Source organism: Arvicola amphibius, chromosome 3 (genome assembly GCF_903992535.2).
Source record: "Arvicola amphibius chromosome 3, mArvAmp1.2, whole genome shotgun sequence".
NCBI lineage: Eukaryota > Metazoa > Chordata > Mammalia > Rodentia > Cricetidae > Arvicola > Arvicola amphibius.
This window is the reverse complement of record NC_052049.1, coordinates 133,688,253-133,706,660: the sequence shown is the minus strand read 5'-3', so window position 1 is coordinate 133,706,660 and position 18,408 is coordinate 133,688,253. Positions and strand designations below refer to the sequence as shown.

The 18,408-nt window shown below is 46.7% G+C and overlaps 1 protein-coding gene, 1 long non-coding RNA gene and 2 other non-coding genes across 4 annotated transcripts in view; 2 read left to right on the top strand and 2 right to left on the bottom strand.

Annotated features, from left to right (window-relative positions):
* The first annotated feature begins 1,631 nt into the window (after positions 1-1,631).
* On the top strand, positions 1,632-1,747 carry LOC119810985. The gene has a single exon (XR_005284906.1). It is a non-coding gene; the product is annotated as a U5 spliceosomal RNA (small nuclear RNA).
* Positions 1,748-4,566: 2,819 nt separating this feature from the next.
* LOC121677144 lies at positions 4,567-12,288 on the bottom strand. The gene is made up of 3 exons (XR_006020777.1): positions 12,080-12,288; positions 5,464-5,874; positions 4,567-5,081 (listed from the first exon to the last, which is right to left on the bottom strand). It is a non-coding gene; the product is annotated as an uncharacterized LOC121677144 (long non-coding RNA).
* On the top strand, positions 6,064-6,179 carry LOC119810986. Its single transcript, XR_005284907.1, has one exon. It is a non-coding gene; the product is annotated as a U5 spliceosomal RNA (small nuclear RNA).
* Positions 12,289-17,625: 5,337 nt separating the features above from the next.
* Positions 17,626-18,408, bottom strand: part of Igdcc3 (immunoglobulin superfamily DCC subclass member 3) — a 44,508-nt gene continuing 43,725 nt past the window's right edge. Inside the window, exon 15 of the mRNA XM_038322226.2 lies at positions 17,626-17,932. Coding sequence (XP_038178154.2) covers positions 17,626-17,932 — 307 coding nt within the window. The remainder of the gene's footprint in view (positions 17,933-18,408) is intronic.

The following is an 18,408-nucleotide window of genomic DNA, read 5'->3' as shown; positions in this document are numbered from 1 at the left end:
GTGATTCTTCTGCCTGTACTTCCCAAATTCTGGGATTATAAGCATCTGCTGCTATGTCAAATTTTATGAAGCTTTTTTTTTGCGCACGTTAGACACTGCCAACTGAGCTATGCCCCTAGCCCACAAAACAAAATTATTTAGGATACATGAGTAAACCAACACATTAAAAAATTATTTCTAGGGGACTGGAGAGATGACTTAGCAGTCAAGAGTACAAGATGTTCTTCCAGAGGTCCTGAATTCAATTCCCAACAACCGCAGGGTGGCTTACAACCATCTGTAATGAGATCTGGTGACTTCTGGTGTGCAGGCATACGCAGGCAGAACACTGTATACATAACAAATAAATAAATCTTTTAAAAAATATTTCTAAACTGGGCATATGCCTTTAATCTTAGAATTTAGGAGAAAGAGGCAGGTGGATCTCTCAGTTCAAGGCCAGCCCCGACTATAGAGTGAGTTCCAGGACAGTCAGGGTTACAATGAGAAACACTGTCTCAAAAACCTAAATACTAAACAGACAAACAAACAAACTTGGATGTTCCCATATTTAAGAAAAAAAATTGAGTCAGGTGGTGGTGGTACATGCCTTTAATCCCAACACTCAGAAGGTAGAGGCAGGCAGATCTGTGTGAGTTTGAGGCCAGCCCTGTTTTACAAAATAAGTTCCAGAACAGCCAGAGCTGTTAAACAGAGAAACTGTCTCGAAAAACAAAAGAAAGAAAAAACTTTTACTGAGAAAAGTAAATTTTACTTAAGAAAAAAGATTATTGGAAAGGAGAAGAGTGGGGACTTTTTGCCTTTTTTTTTTTTTTGGCTTTTTATTTTAATTGTGCTGGATGTATCCACAATTTTATTCGTAGGCTGCAGAACCTGGCAAAGCTGCCGCTGTTATTGATGCAGAGCGTGCTGCAATTATTGGTCTTTTTATACAAATAGAAGCGTACACATACAGACACAGACGTTCTCACAAATATGATAGCAATCGTGGGAAAATAATCCCCTTTTACTACATTGGGTTGGCACCGTACGGAAATAAAAGCCACAATGGTTTAGAAATGTTGAACATTTTTTTCTCTTTGTACAGAGGTATAGCACTGCACTGAGTATGCGAGATCTTATCTACGTTGGTTTCATTACAGAGACTAAGAACAGAAAACATATTGGCAACTCTTTCGAAGATCTCTGTGCTCCTGTCCCAATCCCACCCATCAGAATAGGAAATCTACCAGTATTTCTTCGTCCTTTTTAGTTCCTCGATGCCTAAACCATAGGAAAAATCCTTTATTTAAAAGAAACCAAATTCCAGTGTACGGAGGTAAAAATCTCCGTCACTGGGTAAGCAGGAGGCGTAAACCTTCGCCCCGCCCCCTGTAGGAGGCGGGAACTGAGGCAGGCTTTAGGCGATTGCTCGGTTTCATTTGCATACCCATAACACACTGCAACTAATACAGATAATTTCGTGGAAATACACTTCTTATTGCTAGAAGTTTTAAAACTAAAAACATATATATTATTTAAGACAATCATGAATAAATTTTCGTAGGTTAATGACGCTTTAACTATATTGTCACCGTCAGTAAACTAGGAGGCTCTACTACTACAGAATTGTATCACACCTTCTCGCCCTCATACTCTGGTTTCTCTTCAGATCGTATAAATCTTTCGCCTTTTACTAAAGATTTCCGTGGAGAGGAACAACTCTGAGTCTTAGACTAATTTTTTGAGGCCTTGTTTCTACAAGGCTCCATATTACAGTCATAAAAATAGACCTACTTTCAACCTGTTTGTGCTGTGTGTTTGTAGTTTCTAACGGCAGTGCTGTATGCCGTAGGGACGTCTATGTTCCCAGCACTCAACCCACAGGGTGACTCACAACCATCTATTCAGTGGGATCCGATGCTCTCTTCTGTGATAAAGGCTTACAAGCCAATACACTAAGTTTATGTTTAAAGTACAAACACGTTTTGTATGAAGCCTTGTAGAAATCAACAGATGTTAGGAAAATTTAATTGTGAATTGCGAGGCTGTCTTCAATGCCCAGAACCCCCATGATGGAAGTACCCCACCCCAGCCCAGCCCCAGGATATGATCATATTGGGCGAGTGTTTGGTTTCACAGACCACGCTTTTTTTTCCTATTAAATTTTAGACACAATTGTTGGGTATTCTTTTTTCACAGCCTTTATATGAAGAAAGTTATATTTTAACATGTATACCAGGGCCTGCAAGTGACTCAGCAGGTGAAGATTACCACCAAGTCTAACACCCTGTGTTTCACCCCCCGGGCATCCAACGTAGAAGGAAAACAAAGACAAAAACCAACGTAGAAGGAAAAAAAATGAATTTCCCCAAAGTTGTCCTCTGACCTCCACATGCACCAGAGTACTTGAACAGGCATGTGTGCAGGACACACACCACACACACACGACACATGATCCAGGCACTGCATACTCAGAGCTCAAAGGAAAGAGCTGGAGCTATGACCACCCCACTGCCTTTCTGCCCCAAGCGTTCCTGGCATCACTTTGAGATTTTGCTCTCAGTTGAGTCCACTCTGTGAGAGCCTGAAGAAGTTAGGGGGTGATAAGTGGATAGGAGGAGAAACGAGAGCTACTTTGACTTTAAGAGCAAACTTTTTTTTTTTGCGGTTTTTGTTCTTTGTTTTTATTTTTAGACAGGATTTCACTGTGTAGCCCTTGCCATCCTAGAACTCTCTATGTAGACCAGGCTAGTCTTGAACTCACAGAGCTCCACCTGCCTCTGCCTCCTGAGTGCTGGGACTAAAGGCGTGCACCACCACTGCCTGGCATTATTCCAGAGCAAACTATTACTACTCTTGTAGAACCTCTCATCTAGATGGGCATAGTGGCACACACCTTTAACCCCAGTACTGGGAGGGTCCTGGCCAATCTCTGTGCATTCGAGGCCAGCATGATCTACATAATAAGTTCCAGAACAGTCAAAACTGTCTCTAGAGACAAAGAGAGAGAGATAGATAGATAGATAGATAGATAGAGAGAGAGAGAGAGAGAGAGAGAGAGAGAGAGAGAGAGAGAGAGAGAGAGAGAAACAACAACAACTAACTAATCAATAAATAAAACCCCTCAACCTAAGAATTAAATTGGCAGCCAGGAGTGATGGTGAATCTCTCTGAGTTCTAGGTCACCCTGGTCTACAGAGAGTGTCAGGGCTACTCAGAGAAACCCTGTCTCAAAAAAAATATCAAAATCAAATTAACCAAACAAAAAAGAATTAAATTGGCATAAAAAAAGAATAACTGAGCCAGACCTTGGTGGCACACACCTTTAATCCCAGTACTTGGGAGGCATAGACAGGCGTTCTCATGAGTTCGAGGCCAGCCTGATCTACAGAGTGAGTTCCAGGAGAGATGGCTTAGTAGTTAAGAGCACTGGCTACTCTCCCAGAGGATCTGGGTTTACTATGGTAACTCACAAACATCTGAAACTTCAATTCCAAAGAATCCAACACCTTCTTCTGACACCCAAAGCTCCAGGCACACAAGGCTGCACACACATACTTGCAGGCAAAACACTCATGCACCTAAAGGTGCAAATCTTTTTTATAAAAAGATTAATAAGTGAAAGTATACAAATTTTACATACAAAATCATCCTCACAGAAGAGTGGCCACTGAATAGATGATCACGTGTTCGTGCACTGCCGAAGACAGAGCAGGAATGGCGGGCTGGAGCCACTGGCTGTACGGCTCTAAAGAATGGAGTCCACATTGCGTAGAGCTCTGCCCTGGTCTCCTCCTTCCAGGTTTAACCCAGCGAGGCAGGTCAGCCATCTGGCTAAGGGACCACCTCTAGGGAGAAGAGTTCACTTTACAATTAGATTTGTTTGTTTGTTGTTTTGTTTTTCGAGAAAGGGTTTCTCTGTGTAGCTTTGGAGCCTGTCCTGGCACTCACTCTGTAGACCAGGCTGGCCTCGAACTCACAGAGATTCGCCTGCCTCTGTTTCTTGAGTGCTGGGATTAAAGGTGTGCCCCATCACTGTACAGCCAGACTTTCCCCCCCACAAAGGTCTTCGGCTCAAAATAAATCTTGTGCCTCAATGTCATATAGTCTACCGCTCCTCAGACCTAACTGCAGAAGAGAGGAACTTGACCCCCATCTCTTCTTTCCTGTGAGAGAAAAACCCAACATTCCAAGCCCCTTTCTCAAGTAGAAAACTCAACCAAAAACATGGCCGAGTAAACCCTGATCAACATAGTAATCATCTATTTAGATGTAATTAATTAAAACAATAAAATAAGAAGTCCGGGAGCTGAGGCTGGCGAGATAGCTCAATGCATTTACTAAGAACATTTACAGAGGACCTGGATTCTGTTCCTGGCACCCACGTGGTGGCTCACAACAGTCTCTACCTGCAGTTCCAGGAGATCTGACACCCACTTCTGGACTCTGCACACACGTGGTATACATGCACATAAACCCCGGGCAGTGGTGGTGTATGCCTTTAATCCGAGCACACAGGAGGCAGAGACAGGCGGATCTCTGTAAATTCAACACTAGCTTGGTTCGCAGAGTGAGTTCCAGGACAGCAAAGGCTACATAGGGAAACCTTGCCTCAATAACAAACAAAGCAACAAAAAAACAAACAAAAACAAAAGAAAAAGTAAAACAAAAACAGATTTTTAAAAAATAATGCAGGACCTGAGTGTGCATCTCACAGCATTCATTTCCCAGATGTACTCATGTTTCAAGGGCCCAACTGTCACACGGGAACAGTGGCTGTCAGTGTGTGCGTCTCTTTTCCATCACAACTATTCCAAACCGAGAGCTCCAACACTTTCCACTCAGAGGCGAGAACTGCTGACTCAGCTGACTCATTGCCAGCGAGGCTTTCACCGTAAAGGAGAGGTGCCCAGCGCAGGGTGTGGGGGTGCGTGCCTGTGATCCCAGCATTTGAGAGAGTGAGACGAAAGGATGGAGTCTGAGGCACCCTGAGTCACATAGCAAGGCTGTCTCCAAATACAGGAAAAGAGCTGGTTTCCATTCAGGACAAAGAGTCAGGGTGGGCCAATCCCGGGTCTTATCCACAGCGGTGGCAAGGCCTGCAGAAAACCGGAACCAGCGTGTAAGCTGCAATTATATTATTTATTTATATATTTTGCTTTTTTTTTTTTTTTTTTTTTTTTAATCGAGACGGCGGCTCACTATGTAGCTCTGGCAGTCCTGGAGTCCACTATGTAGATCAGGCTGGCCTTGAACTCACAGGGATCCGCCTGCCTCTGCCTCCCCGCACACCACTACACCTGGCTGCAAACTCCAATTTTAAAGCAAGCTTCGTCAGAGATTCTCAAATAACAGATAAGAAAGCAGAATATTCGCAAGTGAAGGGCTGAATGCACGACTAACATCCACTACAACCGTAAACAACTTAAATGCCCACTGTGAGCGTAAGAAACAGAAAACCGGTACCTTGTTTATACCCACCCCTCACTCAGTAAAGCGAGGAACCCGCATCTTGAATTTAGCGCCCCCACAGTTGATAGCTCTTTTCTTGTTGGAGTCTATTGCAGTCATTAGGGCTGGGAATATAGCTCGTTGGCAGAGCGCTTGCTTGACATGTGTGAGGTTTTAAGTCCAATCTACAGAACTGAAAAACTAAAACTACAAACAAACAAACAAACAAAAAACAAACAAGAAAAACCAGCCTTTAAAGTTAATAAAACGTAGACGCACAGAAACACAAACCGTAAAACCTGAGTCCTGGACTGAGTGCAGATCCGCTCTTAGCCAGTTCTCGGCGTCGCCCTCTGGCGGCCAGGCCCGGCACTGCGTGAAGAACCGTTCCACCCTCGTCCACAGGGCGGGGCCGCCACAAATTTGCATACCCATGGAACACTGCGCAGAAGACAAAAACAAAACGAAAAATTAACGTATCGTTCTAAGAATGTCTTCGTAGAAGTCAGCTTTGATTTATAAAACAAAAATAATGGTCCTTTTTGGCTACAGTAGTTTTGCGCCAAGAGGACACCATCACTCAACTAAGAGTTGCTGTTGCCCGAGGTGTGAGTGACAGCCGGCAAAAGCATACTCTGGTTTCTCTTCAGATCGTATAAATCTTTCGCCTTTTACTAAAGATTTCCGTGGAGAGGAACAACTCTGAGTCTTAGACTAATTTTTTGAGGCCTTGTTTTGGGAAGGCTACACAATGCGGTCCAACATAAGAACATCTTCATAATTCTGCCAGCCTTCCTTACGTGGTGTCTGTGCAAGCACTGCCCATGGCATGCTTCTTGTGTCTCTTTTACAACTAGTTCTACAAACCACGCTGGAGACTTCACCACTAACCCCTTTCTAGAGCTGGGTGGCTGAGTTTAGAGTATTTCAAAGCCACAGTTCTGCTAACACTTTCTGGTTTTGTTGGGGGTGATCCTAAAACTCACTAAACCTCCTGCCTCAGCTTAGCTTCCCAAGTGCTGGCATTACAGATGTGAGTCGACACACCCAGTAACAAGGTCTCAGAGTGGCCAACTTAACAGACTGTGGTTGACAAAAGATTCAAGGTTATTGTGGCAACAGGAAAAAGAGACTTTGGGAGATGCCGTGCTCAGCTAGTTGTGACCTCTAGTCCTGCTTCGGGGACCTGTTTAGTGCCTGATCTCCCGTTTGCGGGGTGAGTCAGATAATCTCTTAACCCCTGTTCCCCAGGCTCTGACATTTCATGTTAAGGCCCTGGGCTCCAGGGAGTAGAGATAAGAGAGACAGAACCAAAGTGCACACAGTCTATAAGAACCGCCCCTGCCTTTAGTCACTACAAGGCTGTCCATCCTATGGGACCTGACTCAGACAGGCTTCCTGTGGGGATGAAAGAAGCAGCGGGGACAAAGCCATACTGCAAAGCCAAGCCAAGATCGACAGGCTACATATGCTGTCGCATGCTCATGCACATTCATAGAAACAGGCACACAGTAATGTGTACTCATGCATACTTACATACAGTCATATACCCATGTCACACACCACATGCACACTTGCATACATACATTCCCATAAATAACATGCAGTTACTTAGACACACATGCACTTGCCTGCATACCCTCACATACATACCTGGGAACTGCCGAGCATGTGTAGCTTGCTTGACTACAGCCTCAGGCACGCCGGCAGGTAAGTGCTCTACCACTGAGTTATATTCGCTGCCCATAGAGAACTTGCTGTGTTGAACATTAGCTTGGCCCCTGGAACGCTACAGTAATGGACCTGGGGGAAGCCAGGCAAGAGAAGGGTAGTGGAAGCAGACTCCGCCCAAGAGGCATAAGGGTCTTGTGGAAACAGAGGTGTGGGGGTCAGACCTTGAGGCAAACCCAGAATGTCCCAGCAAGGACTAGCAGGTGCATCTCAATTCAGAATGGGTAGACACTCTTTCCCAAGCTCAGCCTTTGCATCAGAGTCCCTGTGGCTCACACTAACTCCCATTGGAAGGAGCTAATTCCTGCTCCATCTCTTCTCCCCTTCAGGCTGGTAGTTTTTCCAGGAGGGAAAACCAGCCTTTGTCTGGCGATCCTGGGTCTCTAACTTAAGACAAGCTGCTGCCAGGGTATGCTCCACATCCGGCCCATCAAGGAGGATGTAGCATGACTTCAGGGCTGTTTATGCCCCAAAAATCTGACCATGGTCAGTTGGGATCACTCTGCAAGATGGCAGATCTAGTACCAATTGAACACCGATGTCCTGGAAAAACAAGCAAAGCAGGACTGCTGTGGAGTGAAGGGGAGTACAGACGTGACCAGCTGGAAAGGGGTGGGGGAGTACAGACGTGACCAGCTGCAAAGGGAGGGGGGAGTACAGACGTGACCAGCTGGAAAGGGAGGGGGGGAGTACAGACGTGACCAGCTGGAAAGGGAGGGAGAGCTTTCATTTGACTTTGGATCACTAACAAGGTCCCCATTGGATGACAGAAGACAGGATATAAAGGGTTATGGCAAGTTAACAGTAAAGAATCACCACGTTCTGCTGCTCTCCAAAGATAGTCCACAGAGACATACGCCATCTGAAAACTCCCACACATCCATTGCTAGAGGAAGTACAGAGGGAACCCACTGGACAGAAGCTGAGGACCTGTTCACTAGTGCCACTAGCAATGGTAGACACAGCCTTCAGAGGCCTCAAGGGTCTCACTGGAGAGATGGTAAGGTGATAAGAACTTTCTTTCCTTTTCTTTTTTCTTTCATATTTATTTTTTTGGGGTGGTGGTTTTTTGAGATAGGGTTTCTCTGTGTAACAGTTCTGGCTGTCCTGGAACTCTGCAAACCAGGCTGTCCTCGAGCTCAGATCTCAGCCTGCCGCTGCCTCCCTAGCACTAGGATTAAAGGTGTGTGCTATTGAGCCCAGCAAAACAAATCTTGAAAAAAAAAAGGGTAAAATTATTATATCAAAGCCAAGTGTTATTAACTCTTCAGCATTTTTTTTAGATTTTTATGTATCTGAGTGTTTTGCCTGCATATATGCCTGTCTGTGTACCACGTGGGTGCTTAGTGCCCTAAGCAATATGCAGGGAGTTTATGAGTACATAAAGCAACTTGTTGACGAATGGCTTTAGACTTTCATTTCTTTTGAGATACGGTTTTACTATGTATTAAATCTGACTTGATTCATCCTCCTGCCTCAGCGTCTGGAGTTTTCACGTGACAGTCTTTAGTTCTTCTAAGAAAGTTTTTTTTTTTCTATGAAAACTGTTCTTTACTTAGCTGTGCCCCTCTAACGGGATGCCAAGTTTTCTTCCCCTGTTAAGACAAGGGTCTCCTTATTCATCCTCAAAGGCACCATTAGTAGCCTCCATATGTCTGGACTTCTTGTGCCTGGCCCACAGTTTCCCAAGGGTGTCAGGGAGGCCATAGACAGCACAGTATGTCCGTGGCAGGATAGCCTGGCTGACTCAGAGTGGAGTGGACAATCTGGGGTCATCTTTAAGAGTCCGTATCCCTTCCCTGGGCCTGGGCCTGTCACCTTGGCCACAGTAGGACCTTCAGTGATGCAGGCCACTGAAAATTTAGTGGTTCTCAGAGACACCATTTCCGCTTAGATCCAGTGCTATGCAGTGGGAAGTCTCCCCAGATTTAGGAGGGAGGGTGGTCCCCAGGTGGGTCTAGCCAGTCACATTCCAGCCCCACAGGGAGAACGCGGGGTTCTTCTCGGGGCTGGACAGCGAGGAGAAAAACATGTTCACCTTTCCATCCAGCTAGCTGCAGCTGTCTGTCCTTAGTCTCTCTCTCTCCCTCGTGGCTGCTTCTCTGGGTCCGTGTTACCAGGTGTTCCAGGCTGGCCGGCTTATGAATCTTTTGCTTTTAAATGACAGGAAGAAAAAGAACCTGATTGGTAGTCAACTGTGGGAGAGTTGCTTCTGGCTCAGGGCTCCAAGGTCACCGGGTCACTGATGAACTCGGACCCGAGGAGGGCAAGGACAGCAGACGGGCACAGGCCCCCTAAGGCGGAGGACCGACAGAAACCCAGAAACAGGAAGTCTTCTCGGGATCTGCCCCTGAGATACAACTTCCTTCTTCTAGGTTCCGCCTCCTAAGGCCTCTTACTTCCCAGTAGCCTGTTCTTTAACACGTGGACGTTCAGAAAACATTACAGGTGTGAAATATAACAGCTTAACCAAGTTCTCTCGCTTGAGGGTGGGAGTATATGGGTGGAAGAAAAGGACAAATTGTGTATGTGAAGGTGTGCACGCGCCTGTGTGCATGTGTGTAGGGGCCAGGGGTCAGCCTCAAGCCCTATCTGTTGCAGGGCCCTAACGTCTTCCCTGGGGGAAGGGGTGAGAAGCCACAGTGTCAACGTCTCTGACACTGGGAGTCAGGTAGAAGGCTTACAGCAGACTCGTTTATTTAACAACGGGGGGGGGGGGGGGGGGACGGTAGGGGGTTATCTTATAAACCCTCCCAGCATCCAGCTGTTCTGATCCGTTGACAGTTGATGTCTCATGCTCATCCCTCATTGGCTAGACATGATCAGGACCTCCGACAGCGCTGGTTCTAAAGCACTCAGAAAACACCACTTGGTTGCTCCTTATTGGCTAGGCACGGTCAGGACCTCAGAAGGGACGGCCTTCCAATGTAGTTCTCTCCTCCCTTATGAGTTCCAGGGTTGAATTTAGGTAGACAGTGTTTCTACACTCTGAGCCACCTCAACAGCCTGTTAGATTTTTTTTTTTTTATTTTATTATTTACTTTAAACTTGTTCTTGGGCTGGTGTGGGAGCCAGAGAATGCAGGCCATTTCCAACATTTGTCTGACGGTCGAAGTAGCTGTCAGACTAACTGGTGCATCCGGCACCTTCCAACGTAGGAGGTGGTCACCTAGCTCCTTAGATAGTAAAGCAGATCGGGCAGCATCCTGCAAGTGGTCAGGATATGCTAATGTTGTTCTGCTCCTTGTACTGTAGCTATGAGGTCACCTGGGGAAGAAGTGCTTTCAGTCTGCATGACAAAATGGGCGTGACTTAAGTCATTCCCCGCTACCTAGGAAACAGAATGCTAATAAAGTTTTTGTTACCTTCCCCTTCAGGTTACATTGATATAAAAGCTGTTTGAAAAATAAACATGGGTGGTTTCACAATTTGAATGATCACTGAAACTCCCTCCCGATACTGTCATGTGAATTGTGTTTTTAATATGCCCACACCTCCATGCTGGTATAGAAAATGGTTTATGTCAGGGCTGGTCCACGACAGGCTGAAGAGATGGCTCAGAGGTTAAGACCATTGACTGCTCTTCCAGAGGTCCTGAGTTCAATTCCTAGAACCACATGGTGGCTCACAGCCATCTGTAATGAGATCTGGTGCCCTCTTCTGGCCTGCAGGCATACATGCAAACAGAATGCTATAGATATAATAAGTACATCTTTTAAAAAAAGAAGTGCTGCTGGGAGGTGGTGGTGCACACTTTAATCCCAGCACTTGGGAGGCAGAGGCAGGTGGATCTCTGTGAGTTCGAGGTCAGCCTCATCTACAGAGCAAGTTCCAGGACAGGCTCCAAAGCTACACAGAGAAATCCTGTATCAGAAAAATAAAACAAAGAAAAGTGTATCAAAAACTTTATTTATTTATTATGTATACAGTGTTCTGCCTACCCTGCACGTAACCTGCAGGCCAGAAGAGGGCACCAGGTCTCATTACAGATGGTTGTGAATCACCATGTGGTTTTGTGGCTGGGAATGACCTCAGGACCTCTGGAAGAGCAATCAGTGCTCTTAACTTCTGTGCCATCTCTCCAGCCCTGGGCTCATGTATTTTTTTAAATGTATTTATTTATTTATGAGATGGTGTCACTATTGGGTGGCCTGGAATTTGCTATGTAGATCAGCTGCCCTTGAACTCACAGAGATCTGCCTGCATCTACCTCCAAAATGCTGGGATTAAAGGCGCCCACCACCATGCCCAGAGTTTACGTCACAATCTGTTCATTCATACACGCACACACATGCGCTCACACACACACACACACACACACACACACACACACACACAGAGAGAGAGAGAGAGAGAGAGAGAGAGAGAGAGAGAGAGAGAGAGAGAGAGAGAGAGAGACGCATTTGTTTGAAACTCACCAGACAGGCTGGGTTGACTGGCAAGGCGAGAACTGTGGGGACCATCCATCAGTTCCCATATCTTCAGTACTGGGGTTATGAGCATGTGCCAACCATGGGCAGCTTTAATTTTTTTGTGTGGGTTCTGGTAAATGAAGTTAGATCTGTCTGCATTTTCATACACTAGATCCCTAGTCCCGGAAGACGATTTCACAAGCAGGAAGATACAGAAACAAGCAAGGCAAACCTTTGTAGTTCCTGCGTGTCACACTTGCCGCTGGTGCCACTGCTCTCCACAGGGAAAGCAGGCATGACCATGCCGCCCGTCTCACTGGCTACGGAAGACGGAGCATGTGCGTGAGCAGCGCATGACCCGCTAGTTCACCATCATGTCAACCTTAGTGCAGCCTTGGCCGTGGTAGCGACGCCAGCAGGGTCCCTCGGGGGACAGCCTCCCACTTCACAGGGGATAAAGACTCCTGACTCAGAGGTCTGTACCTCTTGACTACCCCACCTACCTCTGCCAGCTCTAGGCCAGGGGTGCCCGGCGAGATTCTCCAGCTGCAGGGCATAGTGTGGACACAGGGCTCACATCCCTTTGTTGGTTTTCAGCAAATTAAAATTTATCTCTCAGGGAGGAAATGAGAGGTCAGATTTTTTTCTTCTTCTTAATGGGTCCTGATGAAGGGAATGAATTGAGGGGGGAAGGAATCAGAAATCCGATCCACCTCTGCTGGCTCAGAAAGAGAGTGGGGACTCCCTGAACCCTCAGAAGGGCAGCTGGGCACAGTGAATTTTATTATATAATTAACCTTGACCCTTCTGGGTTCAAAGAAAGAGGTTAGTTGGAAATAAATCAATAGTCTGGTCTGGTCACTTCAAAGGCTACAAAACCCGCTGGAAAATCCCATGTTTGCTCAGTGTGTGAATTGGAATAGGTGTGCAGTTCTTTTTGAAAGGTAGGAGGAGGGTTTTAGGTCTAAATTAAAATTAATTGTATATCCGCTTCCTCTAATCAGGCAATCAGGGCCTTTATTGTGTGTCTTGCAGGAAGAGGGGGAGGCCAGGAGAAAACATTGTGACCTTTGTGTGACTGCTGGGCCGGATTCAAGAACAACCGAGCTTGGAGAGCAGTAGCGGGGTGCAGTCCTTTGTCACATTTGAAATAGCTTTTTCTGTTTTTACCGCCTGGTGCCGGGGGTCAAACCCAGGGCCTCTTGCATGCTAGGCAAGCCCTTTCCCTGAGCTGTATCCCAACTTGAATCCTTAGACTCACCCAACAGTGACCATCACGACACAGAATGTTGACTGAGTGCCTACACTAAGCCAGGTGCCAAGAATTTTCTAGTAGGGTCTTCATTTGATCTCTTCACAGAGCAGCCCTTTAAGTCTGGTTATGATCGCCACTGGTTAAGGAACTACTCAGTGGGGCAAAGGTCAAGTCTGGAGCTGTGCTGAGATTCTCAGAGTCTGTTTTCCTGCCCCAGAGGAATGAGGGGGATCTGGGGAGGGGGCAGGGAAGAGTCTTAAACCGCCAGCATCCCCAGGCTCTTTGTTCATTTCCCTTAAGAAGTTAGAAGGTAGCTGGGGCTGGAACCCAGCGCGTCACACCTGCTAAGGGCCTAGGGCCTGTTCTACCCGCACTGCACTTTTAGGAGCAAGCTTATCTGGTTATCTTTACTTTTAGATATTTATTTCTATGTGTCTATGCCTCTGTTCATGTGTACACACATGTATGTGGGATGTTACCTGTGTGCTGGGGTCTGTACTCTGGTCCTCGGGATTGTGTAGAGAGCACTCAGCCACTGGGCCATCTCTCCAGCCCTATTACTACTACTGCTACTGCTACTACTAGTACTTTTTTGGGGGGAAATGAGGTCTTGCTATGTAGCCTAGGATTGAAATTACAGAGGTAATTTCAGCTCAGGTTTATCATTTGTTTTGTTTTGAGAGACAGGATCTCACTGTGTAGTCCTGGATAGCCTAGAATTCACTATGGAGACCAGGCTGCCCTTAAACTCACAGAGACTCCTCTACCTATCCTCCCAAATGCTGAGACTAAAGGCATGTACAGCCTCAACCACTCTTGGCTGTACATCTTCATCTCTAGCTTTATTGCTATCTTTCTTTCCCTCCTCCCCCTGACAGGACTTCTCTGCGTAGCCTTGGAGCCTGTCCTTGGAACTCTCTCTCTGCAGATCAGACTGGCCTCGCACTCACAGAGATCCGCCTGCCTCTGCCTCCCGAGAGGAGGGATTAAATGCATGCGCCACCACTACCCAGATCAATTGCTTTTGTTCGGTCTCTTCTCTCCCCCACATTTCCTGCTGTTCCACAAGTTTTCACTGAGCATTTAGCACAACCTCAGTCTGGTCGTAAAGTCCCTCGGCCCTTGGGAAATTGAACCCTAAGATCGCCAAGCCCGTTGTGCTATATTGTTTCAGGGGCAAGGGTTCGGTATGAGAGAGCTAAGCAAGGTACAGTGGAAAGCGCAGAGCACAGCAGTGGCTCTAGCTGGAGAGGATGGGGAAAGCTCTCCCCAGACTGAAGGCACAGCTTTCAGAAAGGCCCAGTGTTCTCACCTTGAAGCAGGCCAGGAGAAGCCAGGCCTTGTTTTTAGATAGCTGGACTCAGTGATGGGGATAGAACATTAGCCTCAGTCCTCATTAATAATAATGACAGTGTGCTCAGCCTTGGGGGCTTCTTGTTCACGCCTCCAGCAACCCATGAAGGAGGAAACTGGGACAGAGATGAGGGTGTGTCTGCCAGGTTGCTCAGCTGGACAGTGACAGAGCCAGGATTATAAACCAGGAGACCTTGAATGACGGTCATAAGGCATCTGTTCTGGTCTGCGGCGGTGAGGTCACGGGAGACTCCCTGCTCATTTTATGAATATTTAACTCTCCTTTGGACAGGAGGTGTGTCTGACAGCCCAGGATCTCCTCATTCTTAAACAGCACACAAGTAACATTATGCAGACTGAGCGGGTTATATTTATATGTTCAGGAATACACACACACACACACACACACACACACACACACATGCACACAAAGAAAAAGTGGCCACAAATTTGAGAAAGAGCAAGGGCACATATGGGAAAGGTTGGGTGTAGGAAAGAAAAGGGGCAAATGATGTAATTATATTGTAAACTCAAAAATTTTAACAAAAGCAAAACAACTCCATTTCAGTTCATTTCTATTCCACCCCCCAATTTTCCTTCTGGAAACACAGAACAAGTCAGCGGCCTGCTAGGACAAGGACTCTGGCGGTCAAACCCAATCACTCTTTACTTCTCTGGGTTTTGGGTTTTTCATCTGGTTAAGGCACTTGCTTTTTTTTTCCCTCTAATTTAGCTTTCTATTGATTCTTTGTTTTGTTTTGTTTTTGTTTATTGTTTTGTTTTGTTTTTTGAGACAGGGTTTCTCTGTAGCTTTGGAGCCTGTCCTGGAACTAGCTCTTGTAGACCAGGCTGGCCTCGAACTCACAGAGATCCACCTGCCTCTGCCCCCTGAGTGCCGGGATTAAAGGTGTGTGCCACCGCCCAGTACTTTTTATTGATTCTTTGTGGATTTCACATATGCACCTTGATCTCACTCACCTCTCCATCCCTTCACATCTGCCCTCTGCCCTTGTAACCTCCCCCAAGATCAAACAAAACAAAATTTAAAGGAAAAGAAAGAAGGAAGGAAAGAAAAATTTCATTGTAGAAGCTGCAGTGTGACACAGTGAGCCACACAGTAAACCCTGTAGGCCATATATCATTCCTTACAACGAGTCTGGCTCGAGGCCTCTAGTTCTGCTGTACTACCAATACTGGGCCCTCACCAGGACTCCTCTTGGCTATCCTGTAGTTGTCCTGTGTCATGGAGATCCTGCAGCTTTGGATCTGCAGGACCAGTCCCTTCACGAGCTCCAGCAGATCACAGATGGGGTGGATGTTGGGGCAGGCCAACTCAAAGCCCTATTTCTGGACCTGGGTGGTTGCTGGGTTGGTCAGACATACAGCTCTCCTTCACCAGCAGGGTGAGATCTCCAGCACCGCCCCAGCGAGCTCACCCTGTGCAGTAAGTAGCAAGGGGCAAGGCCAGTTCTGCTCGCAAGCCCTCTGCGCCCTCCAGCCCACGCCTGCACTACCAGAATCAGCTCTACCGTGTTGCCCAAGTGAGGAAGCACCTGCTTTTAAATCTGATGGTTGAATTCAGTCCTTGAGAGATCAGACTTCCATACGTTGTCCTGTGACCTTCACATGTGAACCATGACGTACACATTGTCCTCCATAGTAAATAAACAAATGTAATAAAAAATGTTAATGCAAAATAAAAAGAAGAAATTACAGATGTCATCATTATCTTTGGGATATGAGACTTCACTGAGACCCCTTTCCTCCCTCAGAAGATTTCAGGCCACACATCAGACCATGTGAAGAGCATCCGCTGGGAGAATCTGGCAGTCGTTACATTTACACACTTTCCATTTGATTATCCAAGCACCACACCCCAGGAAGCAAATGACATCCTCCTGACTGTCCGGTGACCTCCTGGTTCACTTCCACACCCCCAGTCTTTCTTTGCTAATCCCTGGCCTTTTTATTTCTCAACAAAGCCTTCTTCAATCCAGTACTTCAGCAATTCTGTGCCTTCTCTTTCTACAGCAGGTTGATGCTATACACCCAAGACAGTCTTTTGATACTTGTAAGTTATTTGTATTGCAAGTTCATAGAGGCTGTCTCTGTGCCTCTCTTGCAGAGGGCAAACGAAGCACATCTTGACCACTATTGGTGTTTAAAACGGCACACCTGTCCCATTGGCTGTAGTGTCCATTGATTCCACAAGGTGGCAGCAACTCCCTCTTGTCACAGCCCTGTTCCATAAGTGCTTGGCTACCAGGCTGCCAGGGTGGGACCAGAGGCTCCTTTAGCTCCAGAGAGCTCCAGGGAAGTCAGGCTAAGTATAGAATTCCTTTCCACCTGAGTTGCGGATTCCCTCCCTCCACGTAAGCCTCGTTTGGTTGGTTGGTTGGTTACATGTGAGTGTACATGCTATAGTGTGCCTGTGGAGGTCAGAGGACAACTTGCAAGAATCAGTTCTCTCCTTCTACCAGGCTGGTCACAGGGTCATCAGGTTTGGTGGCAAGTGCCCTTACCTGATGAACCATTTCACCTGCCGCTTCTCTGGTTTTGACAGGGTCTGTAGCCCAGGTTGGCCTCAAACTCCCTTCTGTTGAAGATGACCCAGAACTTCCGACCCTCCTGCCTCTATGACCCAGATGCTGGGTTTATAGGTGTGTAGCACCATGCCTGGCTTATGCAAGTCTAGGAATTGATCCAGGGTTTCATCCCCAGCCTCTGGATCTGTGTGTATGTGCAGTGTGTGGAGGGGGACTTGTCTTAATTGCTTTTTGCCTGATGTTTTTTGTTTGTGTATATTTTTTATTTTTGAGACAACATCTCTCACTGGACCTACAGGGTTTGCTTTAATAAACAATGTAGCAGTCATATTATTGTTTCTTTTTTTATTTATTACGTATACAATATTCTGTCTGTGTGTATGTCTGCAGGCCAGAAGAGGGCACCAGACCTCATTACAGATGGTTGTGAGCCACCATGTAGTTGCCAGGAACTGAACTCAGGACCTTTGGAAGAGCAGGCAATGCTTTTAACCACTGAGCCATCTCTCCAGCCCCATACTATTGTTTCTAACCTGGCCCTAGAGACACAATAGGACCACTACATTGTTTATTAAAGCAAGTCGTGAAGGCTGGTCATTCTTAGGGAAACAGATTACACCATGGGAAAAGGGTCAGCTGCGTGAAGCTGAGTAGAACAGAGATGGCTGCCGGCACCCAGGCATGCCCAACCCACAGCTCCTAAACAGATTAGAGGCCATGTTAAAACACATTACAGGGCAGGAGGCAGTCAGAATGGGTTTCAAGCCCTGGCTACTGCTGTCTTCTGCCTTGAGATGCTAGATGGGGTGGGAGAGGAGGGGGTACCAGCGTAACTGATGACCCTGCACTTGTCATCCCGCCTCCACCTCCCGAGTGCTGGGGTTACAGTCACACACTACCAGGCTTGGCTTATGTAGTCCTGGGGTGTAACCCAGGGCCCTATGCTAGGCAAGCATTCTGCCACCTGAACTCCAGCCCCAGCTTCCCCGCCTTCCTGAGTTATGACCTTAATAATGGGAATGATCCCTGGCACAGCTACTTCACAAGGCCATGAGTAGACATGTGACCTTCCCACAGAGTGCCCAGTTGGGGGTGCCTCACACAATTCTGAAGGTATCATTGCCAACATCCCAGGCCCTGATCCTCTGAGGGCCCTTTCCCCCAAACGCACCCCCATCCCCCTGCCCTCTCTAGCCCAGAATCTGACCCAGTTTCAAAAACCTCAACAGTCACTTTGGCAACAGTATCTTTATTCAGTTAAAATGGACAGACTGTGACAAACCCAAACCAGGCCAAGGAGGCGGACAGTCCCGTCTCCCCACAGCCCCTCTGACCAAAGGAGACTAGGACAGAGGGCACTGCCTCAGAGTGGGAGGAGCCTTGGAATCCACCTACCATCTGGGAGAAGGGACAAACTGCCCTTCCCAAGTTCACTTGGACAATACTCTAGTTTTCTAATAAAACGCCACAAATTCTACCTTTATCAGCTAATTATCTAGAGTTCAGGGTGGGCAGTCCCTAGAGGATTTGGGGTCAGGGACTTTGTGTTCTAACCTCATCTTTAAGAAATACATTTATCCCCCTTTTTTTCCTTAAAAAAGTTTTCCTTCTGCTATTTAAAAAAATGTTTCTGAGTGTAACCAAAAATAGGTATTTCTTTCTTTCTTCTTTTTCTTCT